At 38.5% G+C, this 15,532-nt stretch overlaps 1 protein-coding gene across 24 annotated transcripts in view; it reads left to right on the plus strand.

Annotated features, from left to right (window-relative positions):
• Window positions 1–15,532, plus strand: part of BTRC (beta-transducin repeat containing E3 ubiquitin protein ligase) — a 188,940-nt gene that overhangs the window by 51,364 nt on the left and 122,044 nt on the right. For 15 of the 24 annotated variants that reach the window (XM_021072709.2, XM_084995221.1, XM_084995234.1 and 12 more), the window contains exon 2: window positions 2,356–2,463. The exons of the other annotated variants lie outside the window; for them this stretch is intronic. In XM_021072709.2, coding sequence (XP_020928368.1) covers window positions 2,362–2,463 — 102 coding nt within the window. In that variant the 5' untranslated portion in view covers window positions 2,356–2,361. The remainder of the gene's footprint in view (window positions 1–2,355; window positions 2,464–15,532) is intronic. 24 annotated transcript variants of the gene reach the window in all.

The following is a 15,532-nucleotide window of genomic DNA, read 5'->3' on the forward strand; positions in this document are numbered from 1 at the left end:
AATATATAAAATCTTATGGTAATGTGCAGATCAGACTATATTCAAGTGCAGTTTTCATACCCATACCAATTGTCTTGTAATAATCGGAAATGCATCCTCTGTGTGGTGTTTGCAATTTAATGCTGTTTTAGAAATCACACCAGTATATCTAGTGGCTTTCCTGGGTGTATGTATGTAGCTTGCTATTGATTATAATTTTATTTTGGAATTTCAGTTTAAGGGGATGGGGTAAGCCCTTTCAAACTTCTACTTTTTAGTAGTTTTGATTAGAGGATAGGGATAATTGAATGAGGAAGGTCATTAGAGTGAGTAATAGAAAAGAAAGTGAGATAATAATGAAGTACATATGGCAAAAATAATATAGAATCTAATAAATGAAGGATACACAACATTCAAAAACATCAGAAAGCTTTCATAAATATAAATAAATATGTATATTTTAATTAAAAAAATGGAGATCATGCAGGGTGGCTTTAGTATGGCTGAAAGTTTGACCCATCTACCTCTTCTGAAGGGAAGGCAGAGAAGTGACAGGCTATCCTCTAGTACCTATTCCATTCTACTGTTTTCTTTCTTTCTTTTTTTTTTTTCTAATTACTGAATGAATTTTATTACATTTATAGTTGTACAACGATCATCACAAGCCAATTTTATAGCATTTCCATCGTAAACCCCCAACACATCCCCCCCCCAACCTGTCTCATTTGGAAACCATAAGTTTTTCAAAGACACTGAGCCACGACGGAAACTCCAGGAGGAAGAGTTCTAAACTAAGAAGTAATAGGCCAGGATTCTCATTCCTACTTTTCTACTTTTTTAGGGCCGCATCTGGGGCATGTGGAAGTTCCCATGCTAGGGGCCAAATCTGAGCTGCAGCTGCTGGCCTATACCACAGCAACTCGGGAACCCAGTCGCATCTGTGACCTATACCACAGCTCATGGCAAGCCAGGATCCTCAACCCACTGAGCAAGGCCAGGGACCGAATCCACATCCTCATGGATACTAGCAGAGTTCATTACCGCTGAGCCACAATGGGAACTCCACTTTTCTAGTTTCTAATTCATGATCATGGATAAAGACTTGATTTCTCCCAGACATCAATCATCTGAACTAAAAAATAAGAAAATAATGATCTGAAAGAAGGCGTCAAGAACACATTTTGGAGTCCTTTGCAGCATACTGTCCTTTTATCAGTTAGAGATAGCATGAACGATGAAGACCATATTTTGTTTCCTTGATATTTCTCCAACTAGAATGTTTTAAGAAGGAAAAAAGCCCCATGATGATAGTAAATATTTCAAAACCTCTAATTTAAAGTTTAGTATTATATACACTGACTCTTGTATTTCAAAATATGTTTTATTATTTTTATGTGTGCTATGATCAGGTATTTAGTTCTTTAGTATTGTTAGACTAAAATAGTACCCAAGTTTGATGGACAGAGCTTCAACCTGGGATACTTTTAGGGAAACCTAAAGAATGTAAAAATGCTTCTAAAAGATAGAGTATTTTATAAAGCTGCAGCAGCAATGCCACTAATACTGTTTAATTGGTATTACTAGAACTCATATTTTCTACCCCTCCCCTTTTTTGGGCTACTGAATATATGTATATTTACACTCATGTATTTTTTGTTTAGCGGGTTTTTGTACCAGTGGCTTTTGGGTTCTCTTTTTCTGTCCCTGTCTCTCTTTCTTTGTTGTTTTCCCTTCTGTTTGGATTGTTTCTTACCTCCTCCCTCCATTCCCCCCACCCTCCTTAATCCATCTGGAAAGATGAAGAGGCAGCTGCTATGGTAACTATGCATTTTGGTTAATGAATAGCAGACTAACAAGATACATAAAACATTTGCAAACTGTGCAGAGTTAGTTGCTGTCAAAGCTGTAGGGGTAAAATGCTTTTTCTTTTCCTTCTCCCTACCTTCTAAAAAAAACTTTCCCGTGATGTTTTTGTATTCTAATTTACCATTTCTAATACTGAAATGCCACCATGAACTACCTTTTTTTCTGCTTAGTCTACGCAGTATTTCACCCTGTGGTGAATTTATGGGAAATGAGGTGCATAGGGGAAAAGAATTGATTCATTGGGTTAAGAAGTAGTGGTCCTTTAGATTCATAGGAGAGCAAGGACAAAAAATTTTTATTAAATATTTGATTTTTTGACCTGTAACTTTTTTCTTCTTGCTTTCTGGACACTAGTGCTCCTTTTGAGTTTCTCTTTGGGATTAGAACTAGTAAGTATCATAAAGGCCAGCCGCAACCAGAATACTGTATTTAGCCAAGCCTTGAAAATTCCTGTAATCTGTGCCATCCTGTCTCATACTGTCCCATCTCATAGTTGTCCTCTCTCTGCAGTGCTCTATGCCCAGGTCTCTGTGGCTGGGCTGCTCCAGCCTGGCGGACAGCATGCCTTCGCTGCGATGCCTGTATAACCCAGGGACTGGCGCACTCACAGCTTTCCAGGTACTTTCTCTGTCTCTGTGGGTTATTTGCGGGCATTAGTGTGTGTGTCTGTTCATTAGTGTGTCTCTCCTTCTTTCCCATGCTTTACTTACCTTCACTTTTTCTCCTTCATATGGCCTGTATTTCACATCACTCAGTTCTCCTTCAGTTTTTAATGTAGATCCAGACTGATGTACCCTTAAGACATTTTTATTGTCATAATTGGTTTGCCAAAACTGACATAGCACAACTTGACTTGTTGGTTTTCTTCGTATCTAGTAGAAGCATGATAGTGAATTTTAAAGTTATCTCAATGAATAACATTCAACATGTAATGTTTGCTCTGGACCTACATAAAGCCAATTAATATACTCTTCAGTTCATTACAACCAGTTGTTCTGGGCACCTTCTTATGTTTTTCTTATGATTACTAAAAATAAAAAGTGCTCAGTTAAGAGTGTCTCCTGGTTACTGTATTAATTCCTATATATGTATGTGTATGTAATTTATATATATATAAGTACTGTATTTATTTATATCTCGATTAACAGGTCTAGCTTTACGGTGAGAAGGACTTCATGACTTTTGAGTACAGCATTCAGCTTGAGACAGTCCAGCTGGTTTTGTGTGGACCATCAGATTCTAATTCCCTTCAGCCTTTCTTGGAGGCCATTAGGATAGTTCCAGGATGTGAGAAAAAACTATAGAGGAAGAGGAACACTTGTAGAGGGATATATAAGAAAGTGCTTAGTGCCCATTGTTTATAGGTTAAGGTAACATTTAAGATGATTTTCTTGACAGAAGTATTATTTAGCCACCTCAGATATTTGGAATTTGTGTTTAGCCTTTGATAGTAATATAAAACAAATCAGTTTTCTTTAATTTGTTTTTAACTTACATAGCTCTTGTCTATTAAGAATTTCAAAGACAAGTTATAAGTATATCTAAGTCGTAGGTAAAAGAGAACTTTACTATTCCACATTCCTGAGCAGTGCTAACAGTTACTTGTTTTTAATGATACTAATTTAGAGATGATCCTGATATTTGTTTGTTCTTTGCAAAATATTACATTAAACTTCCTTCACTTGTTTAATGAGATGCAATACAGCAAATTGGCTAGGCTTTAAAATTAGTTAAATCACTGGTGGTATGATCTTGAGCCAGTTCTTTCACTCTGAATTCATTTGTAAACGGAGAGTATAGTAAGGATATGCAGTAAATATTGTTGTTTTTGTCATCTTCATGTTCATCATCACTGTTGTTATCGTTAGAGAATATTGATATCCTGAGAGTATCAATTTATTTCAAATATCTTTTTTTAAAATTTATGTACACTCTATATCATATTGATAAAGTTTTGGCTCTCAGGGAACTCATGGTCTAGCCTACTGGGTTTCTTTTTTCACCTTTTTAGGGTTGCAGTAAATTTTGCCAGACTACAGAGTCTGAGAGAACCAATCCTTTAAGACTGCCGTAATTTCAAATGCCAATTGTAAGGAGCCCCCACCACTACCCTCAGGTTTGATAATTCATTAGAAAGGATTCGCAGAACTCACTGAATGTTATTGTATTTATGTTTTATAACAGGGAGAAGATACAGGTTAAAATTAGCCAAAAGAAGAGACATATAGGACAGAATCTAGAGGGAACCAAATGTAGAAATTCTCTCCCTACAGAACATGGATGGCATTACTGCTTCCTGGCCACTGAATGTAACAGTATGCACAGGATATTGCCATCTAGGGAAACTCACTGAAGCCTTTCATGTCCAGGGTTTTTATTGGGGCTCAATTACAGACTGCCCGCATGGATGACTTTTAGTCTCTAGCCCCTCCTTTAAGTCACACTAATGTTTTAGTCTCCATTTCTTCTCAGGCTTGGAACTGATAAAGTGTAGCTCAAAGCTTTCATTGTGAATCACATTTGTTCAGTGACCAACGGTCCAGGCGAACAAAGTTCTGTTAGTTAAGAAGTTCCAGGGACCTGGATACCATCTCCTAGTAGCCAAAGACAAAAGTTAGACCTCTCTTTGAGTAAGGTTAATTCTTCTGTACACGGTCATGGACTTCTTTGAGAATCTGATGAGAACTATTGATCTTAGAAAAATACTCATGGCACATGCAAATTTAAGTTAATGATTTTATATATGTGATTGCTTTATTTATATTCTCTTGTGAAATGAGAGAGAGAGAGAGATTAAACTATATAATCCAGGAGTTACCTTCATGGCTCAGTGGTTAACAAACCCAACTAGGATCTAGAGGATGCGGATTTGATCCCTGGCCTTGCTTAGTGGGTTAAGGATCCAGCGTTGCTGTGAGCTGTGGTGTAGGTCACAGATGTGGCTCAGATCCCACATTGCTATGGTTGTGGTGTAGGCTGGCAGCTGCAGCTTTGACTTGACCCCTATCCTGGGAGCTTCCATATGCTGTGGGTGCGGCCCTAAAAAAAAAAAGCAAAAAAAATTGTATATAATCCAAAAAGTACAATCTCCCAAACTGATAACTTCTATTTAGGAAATGTATAGGGAGCCATAAAAATGTGTAAAAGAGGAAACTGATCTAATCTGAGGGTAGGGGTAAGGAAGTAATCAGGATTTGAGTTAAGATCTGAAGGAGGAGTAGGGATTAGGCCAAAGGGAGGAAGGGGGAACATTACAGACTAGTACAAAGTCCCCCAAGGACAGGTGGGGTTTAAAGACTCTCCTGGTGGTGGTGGTGGTGGGAGGGAGACAAAAAACCTCCTGTTTCTAAGAATAAGGAGAATAGAGCTAGGAGACTAAGGGAGCTTGATCATAGCAGGATTTGTGGGTCATTGAAAGAGTTTAGTCTTTGATGCTAAGAAGAGTTGTAAGCTGTTGAAAGTATTTAAATACAAGTTCAACCTGATCAGAGTTGCATTTAGATGTATTACTCTAACTACTATAAAGATAATTTCAATAATTGAGGAAAGATATGATGGCAGTTTGGATTTGATCCCAGGATTCCTTTGCACTCTTAAAAATTATTGAAGACTCCAAAGTGGTTTTGTCTTTTTGGGGTATATCTATTGATATTATTGTATTTGAAATTAGAACTGAGAAAAAATTTAAATATTAATTTATTCATTAAAAATAACTATAACTAACTATAATACTCATTCCATTTTAGTGCATATAAAATATTTTTATTTAAAAAAAACTATTTTTGGAGTTCCCATGTGGCTCAGTGGTTAACAAACCTGACTAGCATCCATGAGGATGTGGGTTTGATCCCTGGCCTCTGTCAGTGGGTTAAGGATCTCATGTTGCTGTGAGCTGTGGTGTAGGTTGTAGATGCTGCTCAGATCCCATGTTGCTGTGGCTCTGGCATAGGCCAGTGGCTACAGCTCCGATTCAACCCCTAGCCTGGGAACCTCCATATGCCGCTGGTGGGGCCCTAAAAGACAAATAAATAAATAAATAAATAAATACTGTTTTCTATGAGCTCCCTTGTGATGTAGTGGAATAATCATTTGGCATTGTCACTTCAGTGGCTCAGGTTCCTGCTGTGGCACAGGTTCAGTCCCTGGCCTAGGAACCTCTGCATGCTGTGGTTGTGGCTGGGGGAAAAAAAAAGTATTTTCTAAAACAAAAACTTAAGACTAGCATTGTATTACATTTTTACAAATCTGTAATATCTGGATTGATTAAAGACAGCTAGATTCTCATATCTGCTTCGACATTCAATATGTTGTGATGTGGTGTTTTGGTTGAAATATATCAACAATTCCAGCCTCTTACAGATATATAGTTCGAAAAAGGAGAAGTGTTTTGTTTTTGTTTTGTTTTGGTAACAGTGGATCCTTAAGCCACTGAGTGAGCCTAGGGATAGAACCTGTATCCTCATGGATACTAATCCAGTTTGTTTCCACTGAGCCACAACGGGAACTCCAGGGAGAAGTGTTAAAATATCCTTTTTAGGTAATTGTAATTTCTTAAAGATTAGTTGTAGTATGGAATTTGTCATCGTATCAGTGAACTTCTTGTATTTTGTTATATTAAAAGCATAATCTCAGTGTTTTTTAACAAATCATGCCAGAACAGTTGGACATTTATATACAAAGTAATGAACTTCAACTGTTAGATTGCACTATATACAAAAATTAACTCGAATTGGATCTTAGACTTAAATATGAACTAAAATTATAAAACTAATAGAAGAAAATAAGGGAGAAAAAAATCATCATGACTTAGGGTTGGGAGATATTTCTTCAATAAGACCAAAAGACATGAGCCATTAAAAAAAATAAGTTGGACTTCATCACAGTTTGAAACTTCGGCTTTTTTAAAAGACACTGTTGGAAGTTCCCATCATGTCTCATACTAGCAATGCACCTGGCTAGTATCCATGAGGATATGGGTTCTATCCCTGGCCTTGTTTAGTGGGTTAAGGATCTGGCATTGCCGTGAACTGTGGTGTATGTCACATATTCAGCTTGGATCCAGTGGCATGGCTGTGGCTGTGATCGGCAGCTACAGCTCCAATTCAACCCCTAGCCTGAGAACTTACATATGCCTCGGGTGTGGCCCTAAAAACACACACACACACACACACAGAAAAAAAAGAAAAAAGAAAATGAACAAGTAAGGCATAGATTGGAAAAAAATATTTGTAAAATACATATCTGATAAAAGACTTGTATTCAGAACTCTTACAAAACAATAATAAAATAAACTACCTAATAAAAATGGGCAATTAATGGGCAAACTTTTTGAATAGATGTAATACCAAAAAAGATACACAGATAGCAAATAAACACATGAAAAGCTGCTTAGTATATTTAGACCATCTGGGAAATGCAAATTAAAACCACAAGGAAATACTATATTGCCACCCACATATTTCTTGCCACCCTGGAATGTGAGGATGGAATTCAGTAGATCCTGGAAGGTACTATACCCTAGTTTAATATGAGAAGTGTTATGCTAGAAAATTCCTTGAAAGAAGAAGCAATCTCTTATACTTATCCATTGACTTCCATAGTACCCTGTAGAGTGCTCTTTAGTAGTTGGGGGCTCAATAAATACTGATGTTTTGAACTATATTAAATAAGTTGTAAAGATAATCCTATGCGGTTTAAAGTTGTACAAGTTGAAAATCTTGCTGTGGTGCAGTGGGTTAAGAATCTGACTGCAGTGGCTTGGGCCACTGTGGAGGTGCAATGGATTAAAGGATCTGGCATTCCACAGCTGTGGTGTAGGTTGCAGCTGCAGCTCGGATTCAGTCCCTGGCCTGGGAACTTCCACATGCTGCAAGTGCAGCCATAAACAAAAAAAGAAAAATTGTGCAAGTTAAAAAAAAAAATAATAAGATACCAAGAACAAGTCAGAATTTATTTTGCCATAAAACAATTTTGAATCTAAGGTCAGTAGGAAAGAATTGTGAACAAAATCCCCACCACTGTCAGGGTTTTCTCTCTATTTAGTTTTAGTCAAAAAAAAAAATCAATAAATATCTCTTCCCCCCCCACACACCTGCTGCATGTGGAAGTTCCCTGGCCAGGGATTGAACTCACGCCTCAGTTAACAACCCACACCACAGCTGTGGTAACACTGATATTTAACCAGCTATACCACATGGGAACTTCCATCAAGTATCTATATTGAGTCCCCTCTACTTTTAGAGTATATTTGGAGAAGGATTGACTTAAGAGATTTTGCTAGAAAATTGAAAATATATTCAGTGTGTGGCCTTGAATTGTATTGCAAGAGTGTAATTGTGTGACATAGGTGGAAAAGACATGCTTTAAAAATACCTTAGAAAAGAAGCCCCGAGGCCAGCATATTGTGTAGTGTTTGAGTGCTTATCAAATCCAAGTTCTTGTACCTAACACATAGTAAGGCCAAACAAACTGAACCATCCAGGTTTGGAGAAGAAAAGGTTTATTGCAAGGGCTAATTGAGAAGAATGGGCAACTCTTGTTCAAAATTTGAGGGTGTGGAGAGGCTTGGGTGTGACCTTACTCTGACTGGTTAGTAGTGTGATAACAGGGTTATAGTCCAGGAATCTCAATCATCAGCCTAATGGTTCCAACCAGTCTGGTGTCCACAAGCTTGTGCTCAGCCTAAAGTTACCATCTTTCCACCTGGGTGGGGGTCTCAGTTCCTGTAGAAGAATTTTTTTTTTTTTTTTTTTTTGTTGCACCTGCAGTGTGTGGAAGTTCCTGGGCCAGGGAGCGAACCTGAGCCACAGCAGTGACCCAAGCCACTGCAGTGACAACACCTGATCCTTAACCTGCTGTATAGTATGCGACCTACACTACAGCTCACAGCAACGCTATATCCTTAACCCACTGAACGAGGCTAGGGGTTTCTCCTGCATCCTCATGGATCCTAGTCTGGTTCATTAACCTCTGAGCCGGGAAGGGAACTCCTGCACTGTTGTTTCTTGACTGCCTTTCCTTTGTTTCTGTATTCCCTCACTTCCTTATTTAGTAACTGTTCGAATCTGCCCTTTGAAACTCAGGGAAAGTCTAGGAGGCTGAAGCCCTTTTTCCTGCTAACAAGAAACAGAGGCATGGAAAAGCTTTTGTACCTGGGAGGGCCCCGAAGGGTCTATTTCACTCTGGCACCAGACTGCTTGAGATTTGAACCTGGCTCTAAGTGATCTTGGGCAAGTACTTAACTTTTCTATACCTAAGTTTCCTTTTCAGTAAATTGGGGGTAATAATAGTATCTATCTCATAGGGGTGTTCCTAGGATACAATGAGTTGACTTTTATCAAGTCCTTAGAACAGTGTCTGGTGGATTAATGAGCTCTTTGTTATCAGAAAAAATGCACAGAGGACAAGGTTTGAAGGCTTTCAGGAAAGCAAGTACTGTTTCACCTTGGTACACAATTAAATAAAATCTTATTTTTTTCATACCTTACAGACCAATTTTGTATCATAATAAAGCCTACTCTTGGTTCAGGTATTGATGAGAAAATTAATTTGTTTTCCCCAGCATTACTTACGAGTGTTTATCTTTCTTTTCTTATCTTCAGAGAGATCATTAAATCCTGTGTAGCAAAAATGGAAGAAATGGCTTTATATGCTGCTTTTATTCTATTAATCCAGCAACACTGAACAATTCTGTGTCAGGTTCTTTGTGCACAGGTGATCAATATTGCTGACTGACTAATTGGCAGATATAGACTTGAGTCCAGTTCTTTCCTGTTTCTACTAATTTCTTTCCTATAATTCCACTGAGAATTACAGCAATCTTAGTATATTTGTATCTTTCTGGTTTGGGTTTTACCTTATTTATTTAGATTTTTGTTTTTGTGAAAGTTATATGGTAAAACACTCATATGTCATATACCCTTCTACTGTTCTGCTTTGTCACCAGATTAGTTTTTCCTGTACTTGAACCTCACATAAATGCAGTTATTATTATACATTCTTTTGATCAACATGTTTTTGAGATTTATCTTTATGTTATGTTTTTATGTTTATCAGTAACTGATTTTTTGTTGCTAAATAAATTCCATTGTATTAATATACCACAGTTTGTTTTTCCATTTGGGTTGTTTGGATAGACATTTGGGTTGTTCCCATTTTTGTCTACTATGAATAAAGCTATAGTATACAGTTTGTACATGTCTTTGTGGACATGTGTTTTTGTTTCTCTTGGGTTAATATCTAAGAGTGGAATTGTAGATCATTGAGTAAGTGTATTTTTTTTTTCATAATTTTTCAACAGCAAAAATTTTTTTCTTCTTTTTTTATGGCCACACCTGTGGCATATGGAAATTTCCAGGCTAGGGGTCAGATTGGAGCTGCAGCTGCCGGCCTACACCACAGCCATAGCAATGCTGGATCTGAGCCACCGGATCTGAGTGGTGTCTGCAACCTACACCACAGCTCATGGCAATGATAGATCTTTAACCCATTGAGTGAGGCCAAGGATCAAACCTGCATCCTTATGGACACTATGTCAGATTCTTCATCTGCTGAGCCACAATGGGAACCCCCGAGTAAGTGAATTTTAATTTTTTATATTTTGCTTTTTAGGGCCGCACCCACAGCATATGTAGGTTCCCAGGCTAGTGGTCCAATTGGAGCTGTTGCCACTGGCCTACACCATAGCCACAGCAAAGTGGGATCCAAGCCATGCCTTCGACCTACAGCACAGCTCATGCCAACGCCAGATTCTTAACCCACTGAGAGAGGCTGGGGATCGAACCCTCAGCCTCACGGTTACTAGTCAAATTTGTTTCCCCTGCACCGCAATGGGAACTCCTGCATTTCTGATTTTAAAAGATGTAGTCAAGTAATTCTTCAGAGTGATTGTCAGTAGGAATACTCATATCTACTAATACTGCCAAGCATGTTTAAGGGAGTGAGTTAGTAATAGATCACAGCATTTTTTTCCCTTAAAATTATTGCATTCCTTTAGCAAATTTGAAGCATGTTTGAAGTCAAAATTCTATGACAGTGGAAAAGGGAGAGCAATGGAGTCATTACTGAATTCGTTGGATTATCCTTAGTAACTCAGATGGAAATGGCAACATTGGAATGGTTTGTTTGTTTGTTTGTTTTTTTTTTTTTTTTTTTGGTTTTTAGGGCCGTACTCGAGGGATATGGAGGTTCCCAGGTTAGGGGTCAAATCAGAGCTACAGCTGCTGGTCTGTGCCACAGCAACTTGGGATCCGAGCTGCGTCTGTGACCTATACCACAGCTCATGGCAACACAGGGTCCTTAACCCACTGAGCGAGGCTGGGGATCAAATCATAACCTCATGGTTCCTGGTTGGATTCGTTTCTGCTGCACCATGATAGAAACTCCCTGAACGTATTTTCATTTTCATCATTCCATTGGTTTGTCCTGGAAAGTATGTGGATGATTAAGAGGATTTCTGTTAATTAACATGGGTGTACTTTGTGGAATCATTTGTTTATCCTCAGCAAATGATGATCTTATAATCTATACTGTTAAATGAGAATGAGCACTAGAAAGTGCTTAAAAATATCTAACTCAGATCTTGTGTTTTCTTTAGACATTAAAGAGGAGAAATTCTAATAATAAGAATATAGGTAGGAATTCCTGTTGTGGCTCAGCAGGTTAAGAACCTGATTTGTATCCATGAGGATGCTGTTTGATCCCTGGCCTCACTCAGTGGGTTAAGGATCTCGCTTTGCTGTGACCTATAGTGCAGGTTACAAACATGGCTCGTGTCCTGCATTGCTGTGGGCTGTGGCATAGGCTGGCAGCTGTAACTCTGATTCGACCCCTAGCCTGGAAACTTCCATATGTTGAGAGTTCAGCCCTTAAAAAAAAAAAGAATGTAGGTTAAAAAACAATGTAGGTAGATTTATATGACCTTGGAATATTTTAGGTGTCAAGTATAGCTAGGAATCTAAGGGATTTTTGAGCTTAATGAACTCTATGATGTTTTAATGTTAGCTAGGGTCCTTGCCAAAGATTGAAATTGTTAGGGGGTTGACTTTTAGGAGAGGTAATGTATTTTATTATTTAAGAATATTTAGAACTTTACGCAATCTTACCGTCTACTAAGTGAAATAATAACATGGAACAATACTAGGAAAATTAAGCTTTATTCAGAATATATGTATGTATGCATGTATGAAAGACTTCATTTTACATTTGAGGTTTTAGAGATATGTGGATTATGACAGTGAATATGAATTAACACTCAAAGTTATTACAAAACAATACCATGAAAATTACCCCATTAACAACAATGCTTATCAACTCCTAGCTGATGACCCCCTCCCTCATTGTATATGAGTCATCTCAGTATAGCACCAATTTCTGTTTAGTAAAAATTCAGTTCTTTTTTTTCATTTGTTAACATTTGCTTAGTTTATCTTAGCTACATTTCTTTTTTTTTTTTTTTTTTTTTGTCTTTTGTCTTGTTGTTGTTGTTGTTGTTATTGTTGCTATTTCTTGGGCCGCTCCCGCGGCATATGGAGGTTCCCAGGCTAGGGGTCGAATCAGAGCTGTAGCCACCGGCCTACGCCAGAGCCACAGCAACTCGGGATCCGAGCCGCGTCTGCAACCTACACCACAGCTCATGGCAACACCGGATCATTAACCCACTGAGCAAGGGCAGGGACCAAACCCGCAACCTTATGGTTCCTAGTCGGATTCGTTAACCACTGCGCCACGATGGGAACTCCCTTAGCTACATTTCTTATATGAGGAGTTGTGTATAGTGACAAATCAAATACGGTTTTGTTTGGTGGTGGGGGAACCTCCACATTTTCCTTTGTTTATAAAAGTAATTTATTGTTTATAGTGGAATATGTAAATTATTTGGTAAATATATAAGCAAGAAAGTTTCCCTCACACTCCTACTTTATTATTATTACTATTTTTTGTCTTTTTGTCTTTTTAGAGCCGCATCCACAGCATATGGAGGTTCCCGGGCTAGGGGTTTAATCGGAGCTACAGCTGCTGGCCTACACCAGAGTGACAGCAACACCAGATCCGAACCACGTCTGTGACCTACACCACAGCTCATGGCAACGCCGGATCCTTAACCCACTGAGCGAGGCCAGGGATCGAACCCTCAACCTCATGGTTCCCAGTCGGATTCTTTTCTGCTGCGCCACTATGGGAACTCCATCATACTCCTACTTTAAGGTAATCATCAATCAGCATGTTGGTTTCTTTCAGTCGGAATGATTTATCCATTTATGTATGCACATGCACACACAGGCATGCTCAAATATGATTTTGTTTTAAAGTGTATTATTACTAATTTATTATAAAATTGAAACGTATAAAAATAAAATTAATAATTGTAGAAAATACAGAGAAGTAGAACAAAGAAAGGAAATACTCTTACTTTCTGATTTTTAGCTGTATTCTCTATTTGTCCAAATTCTACATTTGTCAGCTGGTTCCAATGATTTTGGTCACTCTTTATTCCATGGCCAGTTGCTCACATGTTTGTAAGCTGAACAAAGTTCAAACTTGGGTTGCTATTCATGCCACTTTCCTCTCATGTAATTAATTCTTAGCCATTTCAAATTCACAGTTCTCCAAAGGTGCTGTGTTCTCCCATGAATCTGTGTCTTTGCATGTTCTGTTTTCCCCACCTGAAGAATCCTTTTTTTTTTTTTGCCTTTTTCTAGGGCCACTTCCCGTGGCATATGGAGATTCCCAGGCTAAGGGTCTAATTGGAGCTGTAGCCTCTGGCCTATGCCAGAGGCGCAACAAGGCGGGGATCCGAGCCACATCTGCGACCTATGCCACAGCTCATGGCAACGCTGGATCCTCAGCACACCACAACGGGAACTCCTCCTCACCTAAAGAATTCTACTGAGGAGTTCCCATCGTGGCTCAGTGGTTAACGAATCCGACTAGGAACCATGGGGTTGTGGGTTCGATCCCTGGCCTTGCTCAGTGGGTTGAGGATCCGGCGTTGCTGTGGCTGTGGTGTAGGCCGGTGGCTACAGCTCCGACTGGACCCCTGGCCTGGGAACCTCCACGTGCCACGGGAAGCGGCCCTAGAAAAAGCAAAAAGACAAAAAAAAAAAAAAAAAAAAAAGAATTCTACTGAAAAATGCTTATCTTCCCCTAAACCCCTGCTTCCCAATGTACTTACCTGGCTCATTCCTAAACTCCATGATTCAGCTCAAGTAGTGTCACCTCTAGGATAAAAGCCTTCACTGATCTTTTCACCCTCTCCCTTAACCAAGTCAGAGCATCATTACCCAGGGTAATGCAGTAAATACCTCAGTCATAAGCAGTGTTATGTTATTATAGTTGTCCCCTCACTAGACTGTGAGTTCCTTGAGAGTAGGACTATATTTTGTTAATTTGTAGAAAACTAGGTAATTTGAAGAAGACTATTAAGTAACATAAATAGGGTGGGAGGAAAGAAAGCACTGAATTGCTGGTGGTACCTGCACATACATACACACACAGAAGGGTTCTGTATTCACAAAGAGGTCATTATAATTAATCATTCCAAAGACTATACATTTACATGGAAAGAAGGGAAACATGCTGAGTCTGATTTACAGGCAGTCCTCAAATTTTATACATTTGGCTTTCCCACAGCTCACACTATGATGATCCCTTCTGATTGGATTTTTGTATGCTGAATTTGAACTCTTGTTGATGAACAGATGTACATTTCAAGCTATTAAATAGTGGCAATGCCAGCCAGATAACAGTTCAGTTTCAATGATGTCAACGTCTTTATCTTCACAGCAGTGTGTGTTTGTGTAATTATTTGACTATTTTATTGCATTTTACCCTTATTCTATAAAAGATTAGACACTGGGAAGATTAAAATGATGATAGTAGTGATGAACAATAGTCCACAGAAAGAATGGAAATCATTAGGCACACTGAAAGTGACCCTTTAGCCTTGATTAGAAACAAAATTAAAGTGTATGTACAAAATGTTGTAAATATATTACTGAAGATCATTTCTTCTCTTTTTCTTTCTTTCTTTCTTTTTTTTTTTTTTTCTCTTTTGGCTGTCCCATGGCATATGGAGTTCCTGGGCCAGGGAGCAGACCGAGCCACAGTTTCAGTCTATGCCACACATGCAGCAATACTGGATCCTTTAACCTTCTGTGCCTGATCAGAGATTGAACTTGCGTGGTGGTGCTGCAGAGGTGCTGCAGGAACTCCCGTAGATCATTTCTTAAAAAGTTCCCCATCATGGCTCAGCTATAATGAATCTGACTAATATAAATGAGGATGTGGGTTCTATCCCTGGCCTCACTCAGTGAGTTAAGGATCTGGTGTTGCTGTGAGCTGTGGTGTAGGTTGCAGATTTGGTTCAGATCCCACGTTGCTGTGGCTGTGGCCTAGACCCCTAGCCTGGGAACTTACATATGCCTTGGGTGCAGCCCTAAAAAGACAAAAATAAAAAAAAAAAAAAAGGTATAATTATGGGTTTTAAAATATTTTAGCTAACACTAAGATTTACTGTTCAGCTTCTGTCCTTTCTACTTATATAAGGATGTATTTATTTCAAGTTTTGTAATAATGGAGTCCTCCACTGCTCAGTATTTTGACATGTCAGTGATGCAGATATATTTATTTACAGGGTGATGTCCAACATTATCCAGTGTTTAGATTAAACCAGATTATATTATTGTGA

Source organism: Sus scrofa, chromosome 14, assembly GCF_054392235.1.
Source record: "Sus scrofa isolate SSC_HxYL_T2T_F1_AM1 chromosome 14, Sscrofa_HxYL_maternal_Yorkshire_Landrace_v2.0, whole genome shotgun sequence".
Taxonomy (NCBI): Eukaryota; Metazoa; Chordata; class Mammalia; order Artiodactyla; family Suidae; genus Sus; species Sus scrofa.